The sequence below is a fragment of the Sebastes umbrosus genome, chromosome 20, assembly GCF_015220745.1.
Source record: "Sebastes umbrosus isolate fSebUmb1 chromosome 20, fSebUmb1.pri, whole genome shotgun sequence".
In the NCBI taxonomy this organism is placed as follows: domain Eukaryota; kingdom Metazoa; phylum Chordata; class Actinopteri; order Perciformes; family Sebastidae; genus Sebastes; species Sebastes umbrosus.
Window position 1 is genome coordinate 8,543,824 of NC_051288.1, and position 17,145 is coordinate 8,560,968.

At 38.7% G+C, this 17,145-nt stretch overlaps 3 protein-coding genes and 1 long non-coding RNA gene across 4 annotated transcripts; 2 read left to right on the top strand and 2 right to left on the bottom strand.

The window, feature by feature from the left end:
* The first annotated feature begins 27 nt into the window (after nt 1–27).
* Nucleotides 28–14,157, top strand: LOC119479114. Its single transcript, XR_005204612.1, has 3 exons — nt 28–530; nt 3,492–3,497; nt 14,146–14,157. It is a non-coding gene; the product is annotated as an uncharacterized LOC119479114 (long non-coding RNA).
* On the bottom strand, nt 3,586–4,416 carry LOC119479111 (high choriolytic enzyme 1-like). Its single transcript, XM_037754356.1, has one exon. The coding sequence runs from the start codon at nt 4,381–4,383 to the stop codon at nt 3,586–3,588; it is 798 nt and encodes a 265-aa protein (XP_037610284.1). The 5' UTR covers nt 4,384–4,416.
* LOC119479112 (high choriolytic enzyme 1-like) lies at nt 5,369–6,166 on the top strand. The gene has a single exon (XM_037754357.1). The coding sequence runs from the start codon at nt 5,369–5,371 to the stop codon at nt 6,164–6,166; it is 798 nt and encodes a 265-aa protein (XP_037610285.1).
* On the bottom strand, nt 8,619–12,553 carry cabcoco1 (ciliary associated calcium binding coiled-coil 1). Its single transcript, XM_037754358.1, has 6 exons — nt 12,439–12,553; nt 12,261–12,352; nt 10,987–11,156; nt 9,404–9,548; nt 9,074–9,146; nt 8,619–8,982 (listed from the first exon to the last, which is right to left on the bottom strand). The coding sequence occupies exons 1-6, from the start codon at nt 12,505–12,507 to the stop codon at nt 8,902–8,904; spliced, it is 630 nt and encodes a 209-aa protein (XP_037610286.1). The 5' UTR covers nt 12,508–12,553; the 3' UTR covers nt 8,619–8,901.
* Nucleotides 14,158–17,145: the final 2,988 nt, after the last annotated feature.

Consider the following 17,145-nt stretch of genomic DNA (forward strand, 5'->3'; position numbering starts at 1 on the left):
CCCCCCCCCCCCCCCCCCCCCCCTCATCCTGTTGCTGGATAATGTCTGTTTAGATGCCATTTAATTCATTCAGTTGCAGGGTGTCACCATGAGATGGCGCTTCCTTCACAAAAACACATTCACACACAGACCAACACAGTACACTGCAGAGTCATGTTTCTTTTTTCAGGCCATGGTTTGTAGAGAATGTTTCCCAGCGTTATCTCCTTTACACACTGGGGGTGGGGGGGGCGTGACAAATATACCACATGAAAATGAGAAATACTTGCCTGTGAATATTATATGTCTAGGGCTTTTATTGTGAAAGATAAGAACAGAAGTAGTAGATCTGGTCTGCGATGCCTTTGTAAAGGTTGAAAGGAGTAATAAAGTTTGCTGTCTTGGTTCAGACCAGAGCCTCCATGTTGTTGTTTCATAAATATTTCACGGTGCAAACTCAGAAAAATCTACCTTGTTACAGAAAAAAAAAGTCGCTTTTTCGCCGCTTAATATTCGCATTCTGTGTTAAAGTATTCATGACATCGAAAACAGTTTACAAGCCCCCGGTGTATAAAGGCCTTTACAGTGCTAATACTTCAATAATGTTTGCCATCCGTCTAGTCGTCAGTACTTATTATTCACATATTTTTACCAGCATAAACCCTGATTTTACCCTCATATTTCACCTTAATGACTTTAAAGTTCAAGAACCAGAAATACCACATAGCTGTTGTATGCCTCCGCCAACCAGTCAACTTGCAGTTTACATCCATGTGTGTCAAAAATGACATCACTTCAGCCTTTTCTCCAGGTAGACATTTGTGTAAAACTGTCATAATTAACATATGAATTCTTGAGTTATGGCCAAAAACTATGCTGTTCTTGTTGATATGTGAGGTCACAGTGACCTTGACCTTTGACCTCCAAATTCTAATAAGTTCATCCTTGAGTCAAGGTGGATGTTTGTGCCACATGTAGTACAATTCCCTCCAGGGTTACCTGAGTTATCCTTTTTTAACGAGAATGGGATAGACGTGAGGTCACAGTGACCTTGAACTTTGACCTGTGACCACCAAAATCTAATCATTTCATCCTTGAATCCAGGTGGACGTTTGTGCCAAATTTGAAGAAATTCGCTCCAGGCGTTTCCTGGGATATCGCATTCACAAGTACGTACGGACGTACAGACAGACAACCCGAAAAAAACATAATGCCTCCGGCCACGGTTGTTGCTGGCATGGAGGCATGAAAAGAACACTGTCTCCTGCTTCTCTACGGAGGAGTGTTGAAAACCAAGTCAACTGTTCCTGGCAATCATTACTGAAGCCTCTGTGTCAATTGAGAATGATGTAGGCGGGAAAAATACATCAGGGCAAAACAAATAACCTCCTCTCCCAACAAGAAATTGGCTAGCATGAATACAATGTCAGACTGAATGAATGGAGTGAAATTAAATGGTGATTAGCTCTGGTTATCAGGGTACCCTGTGGTGAGATTGTTTTGTCAACTGATATGTTTCCGAGATCAAGATAAAAAAAAAATGTTATACCAGTTTTCGAAAGTATTTCATTTCGGTAAAATTCTTGAGCTGCTTCTTATGTTTTGAAAACTTTGGCTTCTTTTACTAAGTAAAAAAGGAGAAACCTCTGTATTATATCGGCACTAGATTTCAAACCAAACCAGCCCTATTTGACATTGTGGGTGCTATTACTTATAAAAGTATGGTTCATGAGATTTTACCGCTGTCACTTTCTTCATTCTGTCCTTAATGTCATGTCAATATGTTCTAGCAGGGCTCACTCTGTGATTACAGTGAAATCCAATAAATAAATAGCAGCCGTCGGTAGGAGGAACTGAAAAATTAACTTCTTCTGAATCTTAAGGTGGGAAATGTGATTTCATATGAAATTAATGCGGAGAATTTGGTTGCAAAAAGAAACCTGTGTAGCAGCACTTTCTGTTCGACCTAGAGATAATGTTTCTGTAGAATCATGTGCTTGTGTGGGTAATGGAATTATTGATATTTGTGCAGGCTGTATTTTTACTTTTTACCATTCCCATGGAGTCTTAGGAATCTATATTGTTTTCAAAGATTTGTATTTATTATGAGGTGATACAATTGTCTGGCTGTGTGTTTTTATAATAATTTTATTGTGAGAAATGTGTTTTTAAATAAAATGTAAAAAATTACAGAGTAAAACCAAGCTTCTGTCTCGTAGTGTTGGTTCAATCCTAAAGAAAACTACTGTGTATGTATGCTGGTGACATTTTAAAAAAAAATCAACAGTGCTTGATGTTTTGAATTATTCAGGTCAAAAGGATACATACTCATTCACACACACTCACACACACACACATAAATAAACCAAATAACGATCATCACTCTGACCTCAACAACAAGCATCTGCATCATTTAATGTGATTGTTTTCTTGTAGGTGAATTTATGCTCTGTACAAATGTACAGTATCTTGTTTAAAACGATCGCAATCACAATATTGGTCAGACAAAAGAACGCAAATTGTTCAGCCGTACAACTAATAATGTGAACAGGGTTAACGCAAACTGACTGAATATATAGGGACTCCATTAAAAACTTGGTAGTTGTACATATTTTCCAGTGTAACGTTATGATGGTCAATTTGAGAATTTATCAGCCGTCATGAAAATTTGTTTTTAAAATCTGCAGTGAAGTCTAGTCGTAAACTTGCAGCAGTACAAGGAGCAAACATCTAACACCCCCTTCACAGTTTGCATTAAAATGTGTCTCGTATCCAGATTGTATGTAGATATGATTTAACCTGATTACATTTACCTGGGATTATTATATTATTATTTTTACGTGCCGAAAATCAAGTCGGTGCTTCATTACCAAATCCCTGCCAATTTCTTCAGAATGCCCAAATCAATATTATCACTGCTACCTTGCACCCAGGCAGATTCTCACCCAGCACGTACACACACATACACCTGAGCACGCCAGGAAACAAACACTAATGTAAAGCTCAACTATACAGCTGTATCAATAGTTGTAACCTCACAAAACTGAAGTTAAGATATTGTAAAATATCAGTAACAGAGTTCATTTTTTCCCTCACAAAGCACCGTAAAATAAAGTCATGAATAGGCGGTAATATTAGCTGCTAACTTTGGTGTTTACAAGACTAATGTTAATGATTTCACATTGAATTGATTGATTTATTAGCATGAAAGGTGCTAAATACGAGATTGGGAGCATTTCTGTTGCCTCCGCATGGCTCTCAACACGGCAACGGCTGAGCCGTCGAGAGAGGAGATGTAACTAAAACTTCAAATAACTGCGAGTGTCTGTCTCAAACATAGACTGTAAAGATCTTTATATACAGAGCACACAAAAAAGGGAATGAAGACAGATAAATGCTGCTAATCATTTTTATTTGTATTTAGTTTGCATTAACTTCATTACAGGTATTTTGGACATGAGGGACAGAATACTGTCACAGGAACTGAAATCTATAGCTGATGGTGGTCGCAGGTTCTAGTAGTTTTTTATGAACTACAGATAACTGGAAAACTTTTTGTTTTGTTGAATGATAACGTTGAATCTGAAGGGATGGGAAGTTCTGTTGTTAGCAACAGTAAAGCAGGTTGATCCTCTTGATGTCCCAGGAGGACAAGCCCTTCCTCTGGCCGATCTCCACGTTGGGGTCGGGGATGGGGGTGATGGAGTCCTTCCCGTACTGGATGGAGAAGGCTGTTCTTCCATAGTGCATGATGGAGGAGTAGTCGTAGGGAGTGTTCAGGTTGTTGGTATTCTGCTTGTAGAAGTTGTAGGCCATCTGCGGGTTGATGTTCCCCCAGTTGATCTTGACGTAGTTGTCGCGGTCGCTCCTGGTCTGCTCGTGCTGGAAGCCCAGAGCGTGGTTGATCTCGTGCTGGATGATGCCGTGGTAGAGGCAGCCCTGCCTTTTGAGAGAGAGGACCTGTTTGCCTCCCGTTCTGCCCAGATTGGAGTAGCATCCGCCTCTGTTCTCGATGCTGATGTGGTCGTACTCGTTCTGACGGGGGACGAAGCGGAGGCAGGTGTTGCTGTGGAAGGCCTTCATGGCGTTTTCTATCTTCTGCCTCTCCGAGCTGATGAACTCACTGCTCATGGTGAAGGGAATCGTCACCAGGCCGTTGGAGGCTTTCCTCCACAGGCAGCTCTGGTACCAGCACTTCATGGCATTTCTGGTTCTGGGAACCACCATGTCTCCTTCCAACAGGATCTCATCGGTGGCGTTGTTGGAGGTAAGAATCCTGGTGCTGATGTCGACGGTGTCATCTTGGTCGTCTTGGGCCTCGGCTCCGCTTCCTTCCTCCATGAGAGGATGTGCCTGAGAGAGGCCGAGCAGGAGCAGCAGCAGCAGGCTGGCAGAGGGAGTCATCTTCAGGGTGAGTCTGGAGGCTGTGGAGAGCTGCTGTGGAGAGACTCCTTGAAGCTTGATGTTTGACTCAGTTCAGTCCAGGCTCTTTATACTCTCCTCTACAGGTGTGTCTGCAGGAGGATTATGGGTGGGTGTCCACACTGCTAGGCCTAAATAAACCTCTTCAGGGAGGACTCCACAGACAAACCTACTGTTTCAACACGTTTTATTATCTCTGGTCATTAGATGGATGAACACAGAGGGGTTACTGGGTGGGACGTGCTTAACTAGACATCTTAAATTATCTTCAGCCACACTTCACATTATCTATACGAAACCAAACTTTTCTTTTCTTTTCTTATTTTGTAAAGTGAGATAACCAGGGCTGAACAATGAATTGATATACATCCAAAATGTGAGCAGTGTTTGGGACTGTTCTCAGCCCGAGCTAAATATTGTTAATGTGAGTTGGACAAAACAACAACAAAATTCATTTCTGCTTGTTATCTTGTTCTCTCGTGAAACAATTTAGACACACTTGCAGTTTATCATTATTGCCATAACTGGCCAAATATGTAGCTGTTAAATAAATAGAAGCTTTTAAATGTCATGATCATATGTGAATGCTATTGAGTATTGTTAAGCGTACCACTAATGTATTATCTTGATACATGTTGGCTAAACTGGTTGAATTCTCTATAGAAAGTAACCATGGTATAAGTTTACTTTTTCACTCTGACTTCAACACGTCCCACCCAGAAACCCCTCTGTGTTCATCCATCTAATGGCCAGTGATAACAAACCATGTTGAAACAGTAGGTTTGTCTGTGGAGTCCTCCCTGAAGAGGTTTATTTAGGCTTAGCAGTGTGGATCCCGACCCATAATCCTCCTGCAGACACACCTGTAGAGGAGAGTATAAAGAGCCTGGACTGAACTGAGTCAAACATCAAGCTTCAAGGAGTCTCTCCACAGCAGCTCTCCACAGCCTCCAGACTCACCCTGAAGATGACTCCCTCTGCCAGCCTGCTGCTGCTGCTCCTGCTCGGCCTCTCTCAGGCTCATCCTCTCATGGAGGAAGGAAGCGGAGCCGAGGCCCAAGAGGACCAAGATGACACCGTTGACATCAGCACCAGGATTCTGACCTCCAACAACGCCACCGATGAGATCCTGTTGGAAGGAGACATGGTGGTTCCCAGAACCAGAAATGCCATGAAGTGCTGGTACCAGAGCTGCCTGTGGAGGAAAGCCTACGACGGCCTGGTGACGATTCCCTTCACCATGAGCAGTGAGTTCACCAGCTCGGAGAGGCAGAAGATAGAAGACGCCATGAAGGCCTTCCACAGCAACACCTGCCTCCGCTTCGTCCCCCGTCAGAACGAGTACGACCACATCAGCATCGAGAACAGAGCCGGATGTTACTCCAATCTGGGCAGAACGGGAGGCAAACAGGTCCTCTCTCTCAAAAGGCAGGGTTGCCTCTACCACGGCATCATCCAGCACGAGATCAACCACGCTCTGGGCTTCCAGCACGAGCAGACCAGGAGCGACCGCGACAACTACGTCAAGATCAACTGGGGGAACATCAACCCGCAGATGGCCTACAACTTCTACAAGCAGAATACCAACAACCTGAACACTCCCTACGACTACTCCTCCATCATGCACTATGGAAGAACAGCCTTCTCCATCAAGTACGGGGAGGACTCCATCACCCCCATCCCCGACCCCAACGTGGAGATCGGCCAGAGGAAGGGCTTGTCCTCCTGGGACATCAAGAGGATCAACCTGCTTTACCGTTGCTAACAACAGAACTTCCCATCCCTTCAGATCCAACGTTATCATTCAACAAAACAAAAAGTTTTCCAGTTATCTGTAGTTCATCAAAAACTACTAGAACCTGCGACTTCCATCAGCTATAGATTTCAGTTCCTGTGACAGTATTCTGTCCCTCATGTCCAAAATACCTGTAATAAAGTTAATGCAAACTAAATAAAAATAAAAATGATTAGCAGCATTAATCTGTCTTCATTCCCTTTTTGTGTCCTCTGTATATAAAGATCTTTACAGTCTATGTTTGAGACAGACACTCACAGTTATTTGAAGGTTTAGTTACATCTCCTCTCTCGACGGCTCAGCCGTTGCCGTGTTGAGAGCCATGCGGAGGCAATAGAAATGCTCCCAATCTCGTATTTAGCACCTTTCATGCTAATAAATTAATCAATTCAATTTTAAATCATTAACATTAGTCTTGTAAACATGTACAAGAATGTTATAAAATGTCATAGTATAGTATGTTGAAAGTTTCATGAAAAAAAAGTCATAGTATAGTATGTCGAAAATGTATTGAAAAATAGTCATAGTACAGTATGTCGAAAATTTCATGATAAAAAGAGTCATAGTATAGTATGTCGGAAATTTGATGATAAAAAGTCATAGTATAGTATGTTGTAAAATGTCATATTATAGTATGTTGAAAATTTCACGAAAAAAAATCATGGTACGTCAAAAATTTCATGAAAAAAGTCATAGTATAGTATGTTATAAAAGTTCATAGTATAGTATGTTGAAAAAATCATGAAAAAAAAATCATAGTATAGTATGTTGAAAATTTCATGATAAAAAGTCATAGTGTAGTATGACGAAAATTTCACGAAAAAAAATCATAGTATATTCTGTCGAAAATTTCATGATAAAAATTCATAGTATTGTATGTTGAAAAAAGAAAAAAAAGTTATAGTATAGCATGTAGAAAAAGTCATAGTATAGTATGTCGAATTTTTCTTTTAAAAAAGTCATAGCATAGTATGTCCAAAAAAGAAACAAAAAAGTCATAGTATAGTACGTTGAAAAAAGTCATTGTATAGTGTGTCGAAAAAAGAAAAAAAAGTCATAGTATTGTATAGACATACTGTATATGTACACATTTTATGTTGTTATCTCGACATCACAAGTTAGATCGAGATGACAGCATGGATGTATACAACCATGGTTGACAGAAATGGACTTGAATTGAATTTAGCCGAAGGATACACATGTGACTACGTCTGTTTTTTAAGGTGTTAACCATGGTAAATACAAAATACATATGGAAATACATATACATAAGGATCTTATTCACAAACAGTATAAAACATGTTGCCTTTGTCCCCTATCAATTAAAAAAAAAAATACCACAACATTGTGAGGGGAAATGTCTTTATTCTTTGACTTTTGGTTGCTGGAAAATACATTTGAGTTGAAGACATCTCTGACTACATACAGACACAAAATCCTTCCGCAAACCTTTCCTCATAGCAGTTTGAGATTTTGCCTTGATAAAAGCTTTCTGATTGAAACATGTGGTTATTATTATTATTGTTATTATTACTACGACAGATACTGAAGGAGAGGGGCTGAATGAAAGTCTGAAAGCAGCCAGGGCATGGAATGGTGCTCTTTATTTAGTTCACAGTAAAAACACAAGGGCCAATAAGTAAAAGTGTATTGTTGACCCATTTGTGTTCAACATTAGAAATGTCTCAAGATCAATTTACAATAACTGAGTAAGATTGTTTTAGAGATTATATTATATATTTTATTTTCCCCTCAATTTTAGATCCAGCATTGCATTTCGACAACACACTATTGAAATGCCACTTTGGCAACAATATATAGAACGCAAGCTCATGCATTATTCACAGGTGTTAAATCCCATCTGATATTCATGCATTCTTGCCTGCATTATTAATATGCACTGACTCTGTGGTGAGGTTTACAGCCTGTCTGTACAGCGGTCAGAGATAACATCCATCAGCATGAGTTACTATATTTTATTCATTAAGAGATCTTTTTTCTCATTTTAGATATTGTTATGACAATTAGAATTTCATTGCTGGTACCTTACATGGAGTAGTTTCATTCATTTACTCTATTTTACATTTCTGTTTGTGTACAGATTAAATAAATGATAGGCAATGTGTTAGGGGTCGTACACATGCCGCATTTTTTGTGCCCTCAAGCCGTTGCTGCAGATAGCTTGTCTTTCTTCTGTAAACATCAGTCTATGGTAAACATATGGAGGGGAAGTTAATCATTTTCATGCCGGTGAGCGCCCTTCATCATGCACGGAGGTAACAAATGAACAAATAAATAATATAGAAACACACTTTGACTCTCTTTCTCACATTTTTTCTTCTGCCATGCGCATCACAACAGCCCGAGTACGGGTCATGACGTATAGGCTCGCTAGACGAACAGATGTAAAGAGGCGCAGATATCTAGTATTTTCACATTTTATTTCATCATAATGAAAAGGTCCAAGCTTTCAGGTGCGCAAGGAAGAAAATGGAGAAAAGAAGAGGAGGAAAGGTTAAGCCCTAACCAGGTGTAACCTTCTGTGTCATTGTTACATACCACTTGACCCATACAAAGTCTGAATAACAATTATCCATGTGAGGCAGTCTGATAACATGGATTGTATGACAAGTACAGAAACAAAGCGAAACTGAGGACAAATATGACGTCACCTGTTCATCTCTCTGGATAGCAGGCAGAAGCATTCACTGAAAGTCGAGGTGAGAGGAAATGCCTTCCTCCAATGGAGTGAGAGCATCCTGACAGCTGAACACCTCAATGGTCCTCTGGAAAACAGCATGTTTAAAATATGATTTAAAAATGCATATAGACATGAGCACACACACACACACACACGAGAGTCACAAGCTGCCTCACCTCCATGCCCGTCAGTAGCTCCTCTCTGGATGTGGTGAAGAGAAGCTCATAGAGTCTGTATTTCTGAAACAGACTGCAGCCGACGGAATACACAGGGTAAGCTGCGTCACTTTAATTACACAATATACATTATACTTGTCGTCATTTCAAGTATGTTTTTAGCACAGCACATTAAAGCAGCAGTGGGTAGGATTGGAGGAAATATGAATCAAATGTTATTTTTTCACTCCTAAGTGCATTTACTGTACTCAAGTACTACTACTACAGAGAGCTTGAACAAAAATCCATATCTAGATTTTACCTGTGAATACAAGAGAGGAAACCTCTGACCTGTTTCTGATGTAACTTATGAGTGCCATGGCTTCTTCTCTGCCTAGAAGTGGAGAGGTGTTTTCCTCTGACGTCCAGCACTGGCTGGCAGCACCTAAGGCTTTAGCAAACTCCATCAAGTTCTCCGTCAAAACCATCTGTTTCTCTGGAATATGACGATAAAACACATATTAGGGCTGTGATTCTGATATATTTGATAGGATATGTAGTTATGTAATGCACTTAAAGGTCCCATATCATGCTAATTTTCAGATTCATACTTGTATTTTGTGTTTCTTCTAGAACATGTTTACATGCTTTAATGTTAAAAAAAAAACGTTATTTTCCTCATTCTATCTGCCTGAATATGTCTATATTTACCCTCTGTCTGAAAAGCTCAGTTTTAGCGCAATACTATGAAATTTCAATGGAATTGCGTTGCTAGGCAACAGCTTGGGTCCATGTTTTACTTCCTGTCAGCTGATGTCATTCACATCCAGTTCAACAGGAAATAAACTGGGACACATTTAGAATGTTTATGTTTAAAACCGTGTAATGGTCTAAATATTGTATATTTGTGACATCATAAATGGACAGAAATCCTAACGGCTTGTTTCAAACGCACAATTTCTGAATACGGGCTGTGTGTATTTCTCCGTATATTGAGCGTTTTGATAGTTTAACAGTATTTATATATCACTTAAACCTGCTTTATAATATAAAAGACATGAACATCTCACACTTTACAATATGGGACCTTTAAAGGAGCAGTGTGGAGGATTTTTGCGGTATCTAGTGGTGTCAATCATGTTGGAGAGCTACGGTGGCCGACGCGAAAAATGCGAATGGCCCTCTCTAGAGCCAGTACTACTGCTGTCTTACAACAGTAAGAGTAGCATAGGTCATTTGGAGCAGAGGTGGGAAGTGAGTGGTGTAGCAAGAGAGAAGCCCCGTTTCCACTGCAGGAACTTTCCCCCAGAACTAAGAACCTTGCATTTCGACTGCAGGGACCTGCTATCGGCTTCCCGACTCATTTAAAAAAAGACAGAGAGAGATCGTGAGAGCGAGCTGAGAGGGCGAGCGGTAGAAGAGAGAGAGATGTAGCGCGATGGTGCTGTGGATGAGAGAAAGAAAAGTTATTTTCTGATTGTTTCACGGCGTTATCGTTCAGAAATACAAATAAATAACCCTCAAACAATCAACAGATGATTTATTATGGAGACAGACGCTCTTAGTTTCATTTTCCTCTGCAGTAATTTAATTCTTCACATCCAACGTGCATCAGTAAATATATGCAGCAGTAAATATCGTCAGCGGACTAATTTTCATATGAAACTAGAAAACCTGAGGAATCCATTGGTGCTAAATAACGCTCCAAACTGGTATGGCCATTTTCAAATAAATAGATACATAAAGGAGCATATTTGTCCACTCACATGTTGATAAGAGTATTAAATACTTGACAAATCTCATTTTGAACAGATACAAAATATGTAATTAATTTGGAATTAAATATTTTAATCGATTGACAGCCCCAAATAATAACAATAATAATGACTGAGGTACTGTCTGCATGTCATCCCTTTTCTGTGTGTCTTCCCCACCTCTTATGTTATCCAGCAGCATGTGCAGTACAGCCATGGTGAAGGAGGTCTGCATGGGGGTGTACTTGGCCGCCTTCGCCCACCAGAAACCACAGACATAGTAATCCAGCAGGGCAGCTTCCTTCATACAGATGTGATGGTTCCTGAGGCCCAGAATCTCCTTCATTTCACTGCAGACAACAGAGAGCACATCTGGATAATTACTATTGAAGTGCAGCATTAATTATTGAAAATAGAGCCACTTAAATGCTGATGAAACATCTGGGCCATAGCTACCATTGAGGATACTGATGTCCTCAGTTTTCTTCTTTTTGGTGAATTTGTGGGTTTTAAAGGATCAAGAAAGCATTTACATTCCACAATAAAAACTTACACTCGGTGGATATTAAACGTGTTTTAGGTTAACAAAATGATAAATAATGAAGGGCTTTTATTATTTTGACCTTTGTGTTGGGACATAAAATTTCCAGTATGTATATTTCAATAGCAATATTTTTATACATAAATAAATAGACAGAAATGGATAAACAAATAAATAAATAAATAAGGGAATTAATACAAAGATAAATAAAGAAACAAATTAAAACAGAAATATTCATTTATGTAATATTTAATTAATTAATTAATAGCTACATTTATTTTCAACATTATTTTTGCTACATTTATTAACATATTTATTTATCTATTGAGTCTTTTGTGTATTTAATCATTTATTTTTTATTTTGGCAGGTTCCGTCCTCCACAGTAAGCTAGCGAATCTGCCAACATAAAAAATAAATGAATGAGGAAAGAAAGAAAGAAAGAAAGAAAAAAAGAAATTTCTGTTTTAATTAGCTTCTTTATTTATTTTATCTTTTTTATTAATTCCCTTATTTATGTATTTTTTTTTTTAAATAACAAAATAAATGCGAAAATAAAAGAATAGTAAAAAAATTAAAAAATAAATGAATAAATACTTACAAACAAACATTAATAAATAAATAAACAGAAACAGAAAAAGAAAGAAATAAACAAGGGAATTAATTTAAAAACAAATAAATAAAGAAGCAACTCAATATCGATTTAGTCACATTTTATTAATTAATTAATGGCTACATTTATTTTTAACATTATTTTTGCTACATGTAATAACATATTTATTTATTTATCGAGACATTTGTTTATTTAATGATTTATTTTGTATTTTATTTTGGCAGGTTCCGTCCTCTACAGTAAACTATATCTCGTTGAGACTCAGGATGAAGATGTGACTGATTGTGATGATAGCAACTTACAGCTCAAGTTCATCTCTGGTCGCCTCCAGCAGCTGTTGGATCTGTTGGTGAGTTGCCGCTTCCCACTGGAGGAGGAACACAGCTTCCTCTTTCTGACCAGAAGGAAACAACAACAGGCTCTAGTTCTGTCAAAGGATCAAACACACAACACAACACAACACACGGTCAGTTAATATACCTGTAGTAGAGTATCATCCTCTACTTGAGGCTGCTCTTTGTTTTCACGACGCGTCTCTCCTCTGGACATGTTGACTGGTTGTCATGGCAACGCCCATCAAACTGCTGTTCATGGTCCAGAATGAACAGGCACGTGCACAGACAAGACTCCAGGTGGTGCTCGAGCACCTGCTATATAAATTAATGAATTAAAAAATGATATATATATATCTATATATCTATATAGATATATAGATATATATCTATATATAATTTTTGAATTAATTTATTTGTTTAAATATAAGTGCAAAAATGAATAAATGAATAAAAAAATAAATGTGAAAATAAATGAATAATAAAAAATGCAAAAATAAAAGAATAAATACATCACACATAAATAAATAAACAAACAGAAACAGAAGAAGAAATAATAAGGGAATTAATACAACAATAAAAAAAATAAAGAAGCAACTTACAGAAACAGAAATATCAATTTATGTCACATTTTACTAATTCGTTATTGGCTAAATTTATTTTCAACATTATATATATATACTATAATTTGTTGTGCAAAATACAATTTAAGGCAAAATGGAATTCTTGCCTGGATTACGCTCAGAGGCAAAAAGATTATGGTTTTGGTTTCAAACAAAACCATAAAAACATGAATCATGCTTTATTTTCTATGTGGATATTGTAGGAGAGCTAATGAAACGTTTGTTTTAAATATTGTTGAATTATTTGGATTTTTTTATGAATGTTTTATTTATTCAGTTAACTGTTTATTTATACAGTAAGTTTATATTATCTTCTAAAAGACTAAATCTGTCTTTTTTTTGTCTTCTAAAAGAAGTTCAGTTTAAACAATTTTAATGTATCGAGTCTGAAAGTTGCCAAATTCCTTGGAAAAACAAATAGAGAGAAGATGACGTGAGGGTCCAGGATGGTAGCTGCAGCCCTGTACAGAAAGAGAACAATGACTCACGCAGCGCATCACAGTAAATCTTTATTTCTAGTGCAGACAACACACAGTGCTCATATTGGTACTCCCTTTGTCTTACAAGGTGTCACTTTTGTTTCTTTACACTGTTGAGAATAATCCACGATAGAAGTGAGAAATAAAAAGAAATGCCACATTAAAATGGTTTCATGTTTGGACAGCATCCTTCAGTGTCACTAACACTAACAGGTGATCCCTGCCCCGGGCCTGGGACGATGCTTAAAGCTGTCGCAACACTGGGACACAACAACACATCACGTGTACACAGTCATCAACGTCAGGCTGCGGGTTAGTGTCGTTTGATGACCACACCTACGCCTACATCAAACTGGGATATGCAGACATATAAGTGAACATCTGTGTTTAACTTACAATAAATAACAGTGATATGACTCATCCCTTTTTAATCAACACTTGTTCCAGTACGAAGGCCTGATTATGGCCTAAAAGTAGAATAAAATGTAGGTGAAATTCACAAGACTTGAACTTTCACTTGATCCAAATGTGCCGCTAAATACCATGTACCAGAGAGGTGTTTCAAGACGCAAAAAAAAAACAACACGAAGAAAAGCAGGGCTTACTGAGAAAAGCCTGGTTTTAGTGATTCTAGAATACTGAACTAGGATTAAGCTTGACGAAATGAACTTAACTCTCACTGGCTCTTTCTGGAACATTTGTCTCTGTGGCATTACATTTGTGTCTCATTTCTGAATTCATGATTGAGCACAGAAAAATATTTTTTTTGCTCAATTTAAATATTTTACGCAATGCAACTAGCATAATGTAATGCTGAGTAATGTAACGCTGTCTTATGTAACGCTGCCTAACGTAACGCTGCCTAACGTAACGCTGCCTAACGGAACTCTGCCTAACGGAACTCTGCGAAACGGAACTCTGCGAAACGGAACTCTGCGAAACGCAACGCTGCGTAACGCAGCGCAGCACAGCTAACGCAACGCAGCTAACGCAAGGCAGCTAACGCAACGCAGCTAACGCAACGTTAAATTGTGTTACGTAACGTAAATTGTGTTTAACATAACGCAACATAACGCAGTTTAACGTAACGCAGCTTAACATAACGCAGCTTATCGCCACGTTAAATTGTGTAACGTAGCGTAAATTGCGTAGCGTAACGCAGCTTAACGTAACGCAGCTTAACGTAACGCAATGTTGTTAAAAATCGTGTTACGGCACGTAAGTTGCGTTAAATCGTGTTACGATACGTAAATTGCATAACGTAATGTGGAAGATCCGTCTACTTTTCCAGTCGGAAGTCGAGCCATTTAGGCTTCATGCGCCACCGAGCAACTTTCATAGGAATGAACAGGGCCCCGCCTCTAACGCTGTATCCAGTTCTCTTAATACATCCATGGCTCTCGCTCCATACACAGACATCATCTCACTCAGACGACAGAAAGCAAATAAGTGTATTTCTGCAGAAGACCGTTTCAGTCTGACTAATGGATTAACACTGGTTTAGCCTGAGGTGAGCCTACCAACTAGCCTTACCCGAACTAGGCTAGTCTGGAGGGCTAGGTTTCCATGGTAACTTAGGTCAGACTTATTCAATCCGGTTTTATTGGTGCCTTCAAATGAAACTCGTGAGCTTGTGTTTACAACATGGGAAGTCATTAACACCCTATGATTGGCGTTCAAGTGGTTAAGTCGTGAGAACACCACTGGTAAGCAACGGCAATATCAACATTTTCCTCGAAGAAAAACAATATATGTAGACTTGTCTCGTAAACACGGTAAATATGACCCCATTTGAAGGCTCCATATGACACAGAAAATAAGCCCGATTTGTACTAAGTAAGCCTGGCTCAACTGGTAGTGCTGCGTTATGAAACACCTCTCTAGAGAAAACATATGGAAGTTTCTGGAACGACTTGAAAGGGTTGCTGATGATCTTCTAAAACCTGAGCTCAAGTTTGTACGATGCTACAAACTATATGATCTCTCAAAACGTATTGAGAATGAGTTGTGGGTAGTTTCTCATCACAGTGAAAGCTGGCACATAATTTTGGCACTATACAAAGTTTGTGCTTTGTAGCACACATTTTTTTTGGAATTAATACCTCACCAGGTGAGTTACTTATAGAACATACTAGTGCAATAGTTGTCAGACGAGAGTCTATTTGGCAGCATACATAAAGTGTCTCCATAGAAAATCTTCATAGGCTTCATAAATTAATCTTTATCAAGATCTTCATGAATGTAAAATTCTGCAAGGGTGAATCCATAATAATAAATACATATAGCACAAAAACACACCACATTTGTATGTACCTACTCATGCACTTTTGCACACATAAAAAAACACACACATGCTCACACTGATTCAAAAGTGTTTTCACATGTGGAACCACTCACATTTAAAATGATATGGTGTCTAGCAATGCCATTAGAAACGTAATAACATTGACAAATATAGATCTTTTTTTAAAATGATCAATCCAAGTATTTAAAGGTGCAATCAGTGATATTTTACTGCTTCTTTGCATAATGCTGTAAATCAATGGTCTAATCTCAATGGCTGCCGAGATTTCAAGTTTTCTAAACAGACCCCCTTAAACTACTCATAATGCACGCGGCACAGTAGTTTAACCAAAACCTCAGTGAACACAGGAGCTTCCCATTCTTCCACTTGCTGGTTGATGAGCTGTTGTCCATTTATTTAATTCAATTTTTTAGAAAAAAAAAAGAAAGCATTGTAAAAGAAGACAAGGAATACGTTTTGTTTTTTTAATATAATGCTGGAAATAATTTTAAAAATACATATATATATATTTTTAATATATATTAGTCGAAGGAATAATCGACAGATCAATCGATTAACAAAATATGTGTTGGTTGCAGCCCTATTTTAAATGTCAACATAGCTGATCTCACAGCACAGCTGCTGTCACAGCTTGCTTGGTTATGACTGCTGGTCAACAGTATTTATTAGCATCAACTTTCATACTCATTAAGTTAAAAGGTGCCAAATGAGAGAATTTGGAGCATTTCTATTGCCTCCGCACAGCTCTCAACATGGCGACAGCTCATAATTAACAGTGCTAACAGTGCTAACAGTGAAAACACTGCTGCCCTGAGGGGGAACGGGTGGGTGAGCACTATGCTTCCGTGGCAGCACCGTCGGTCGGGACGGCGTCATCAGCTGTAACCTATGAGAGCAGGGCAGAGCGTCGGCCGTGAGCTAGCCAGTGAGGCACGCTCACATGTATGAACATGCACTAAAAGCATGCGTGGCCGGCCCGGCGATGTAAACAAAGCAAGGAGAAGCTCGAATTACAACAACAGAGGGAGAGTGACTTCATTCTCTGCTCAGGTAGACATTACTCCACTATATCTTTACGTAGACAGTTGTTTTTTTTGCAATAGAGTGCTGCAGGGATGACGTATTTTTGTAGGCCAACCAGGAAGTTAGCATTGCCCTGGTTCTCTCGACAAAAAGCCAATGGGATTGTTCCATTGGGTTTTGGATTAATGCAGAAAATAAGCTCTGTGGCAAACACACATTTGTGATACTTACACGTTTTGTTCAGCAACATAATCTTCACAAATTAACACCACTTTTATGATTTTTGAAGTGTAAATGCAATCGGCAGAAGTAATAAGCTGACGTTAGGCGATAAACAAACTACACCACGGTAGTGCGAGTATACACAACAAGCCTGTAACGGAGGACGAGTCGGCGTGATGACGTTTAGTAGTCTCATTTAGCCG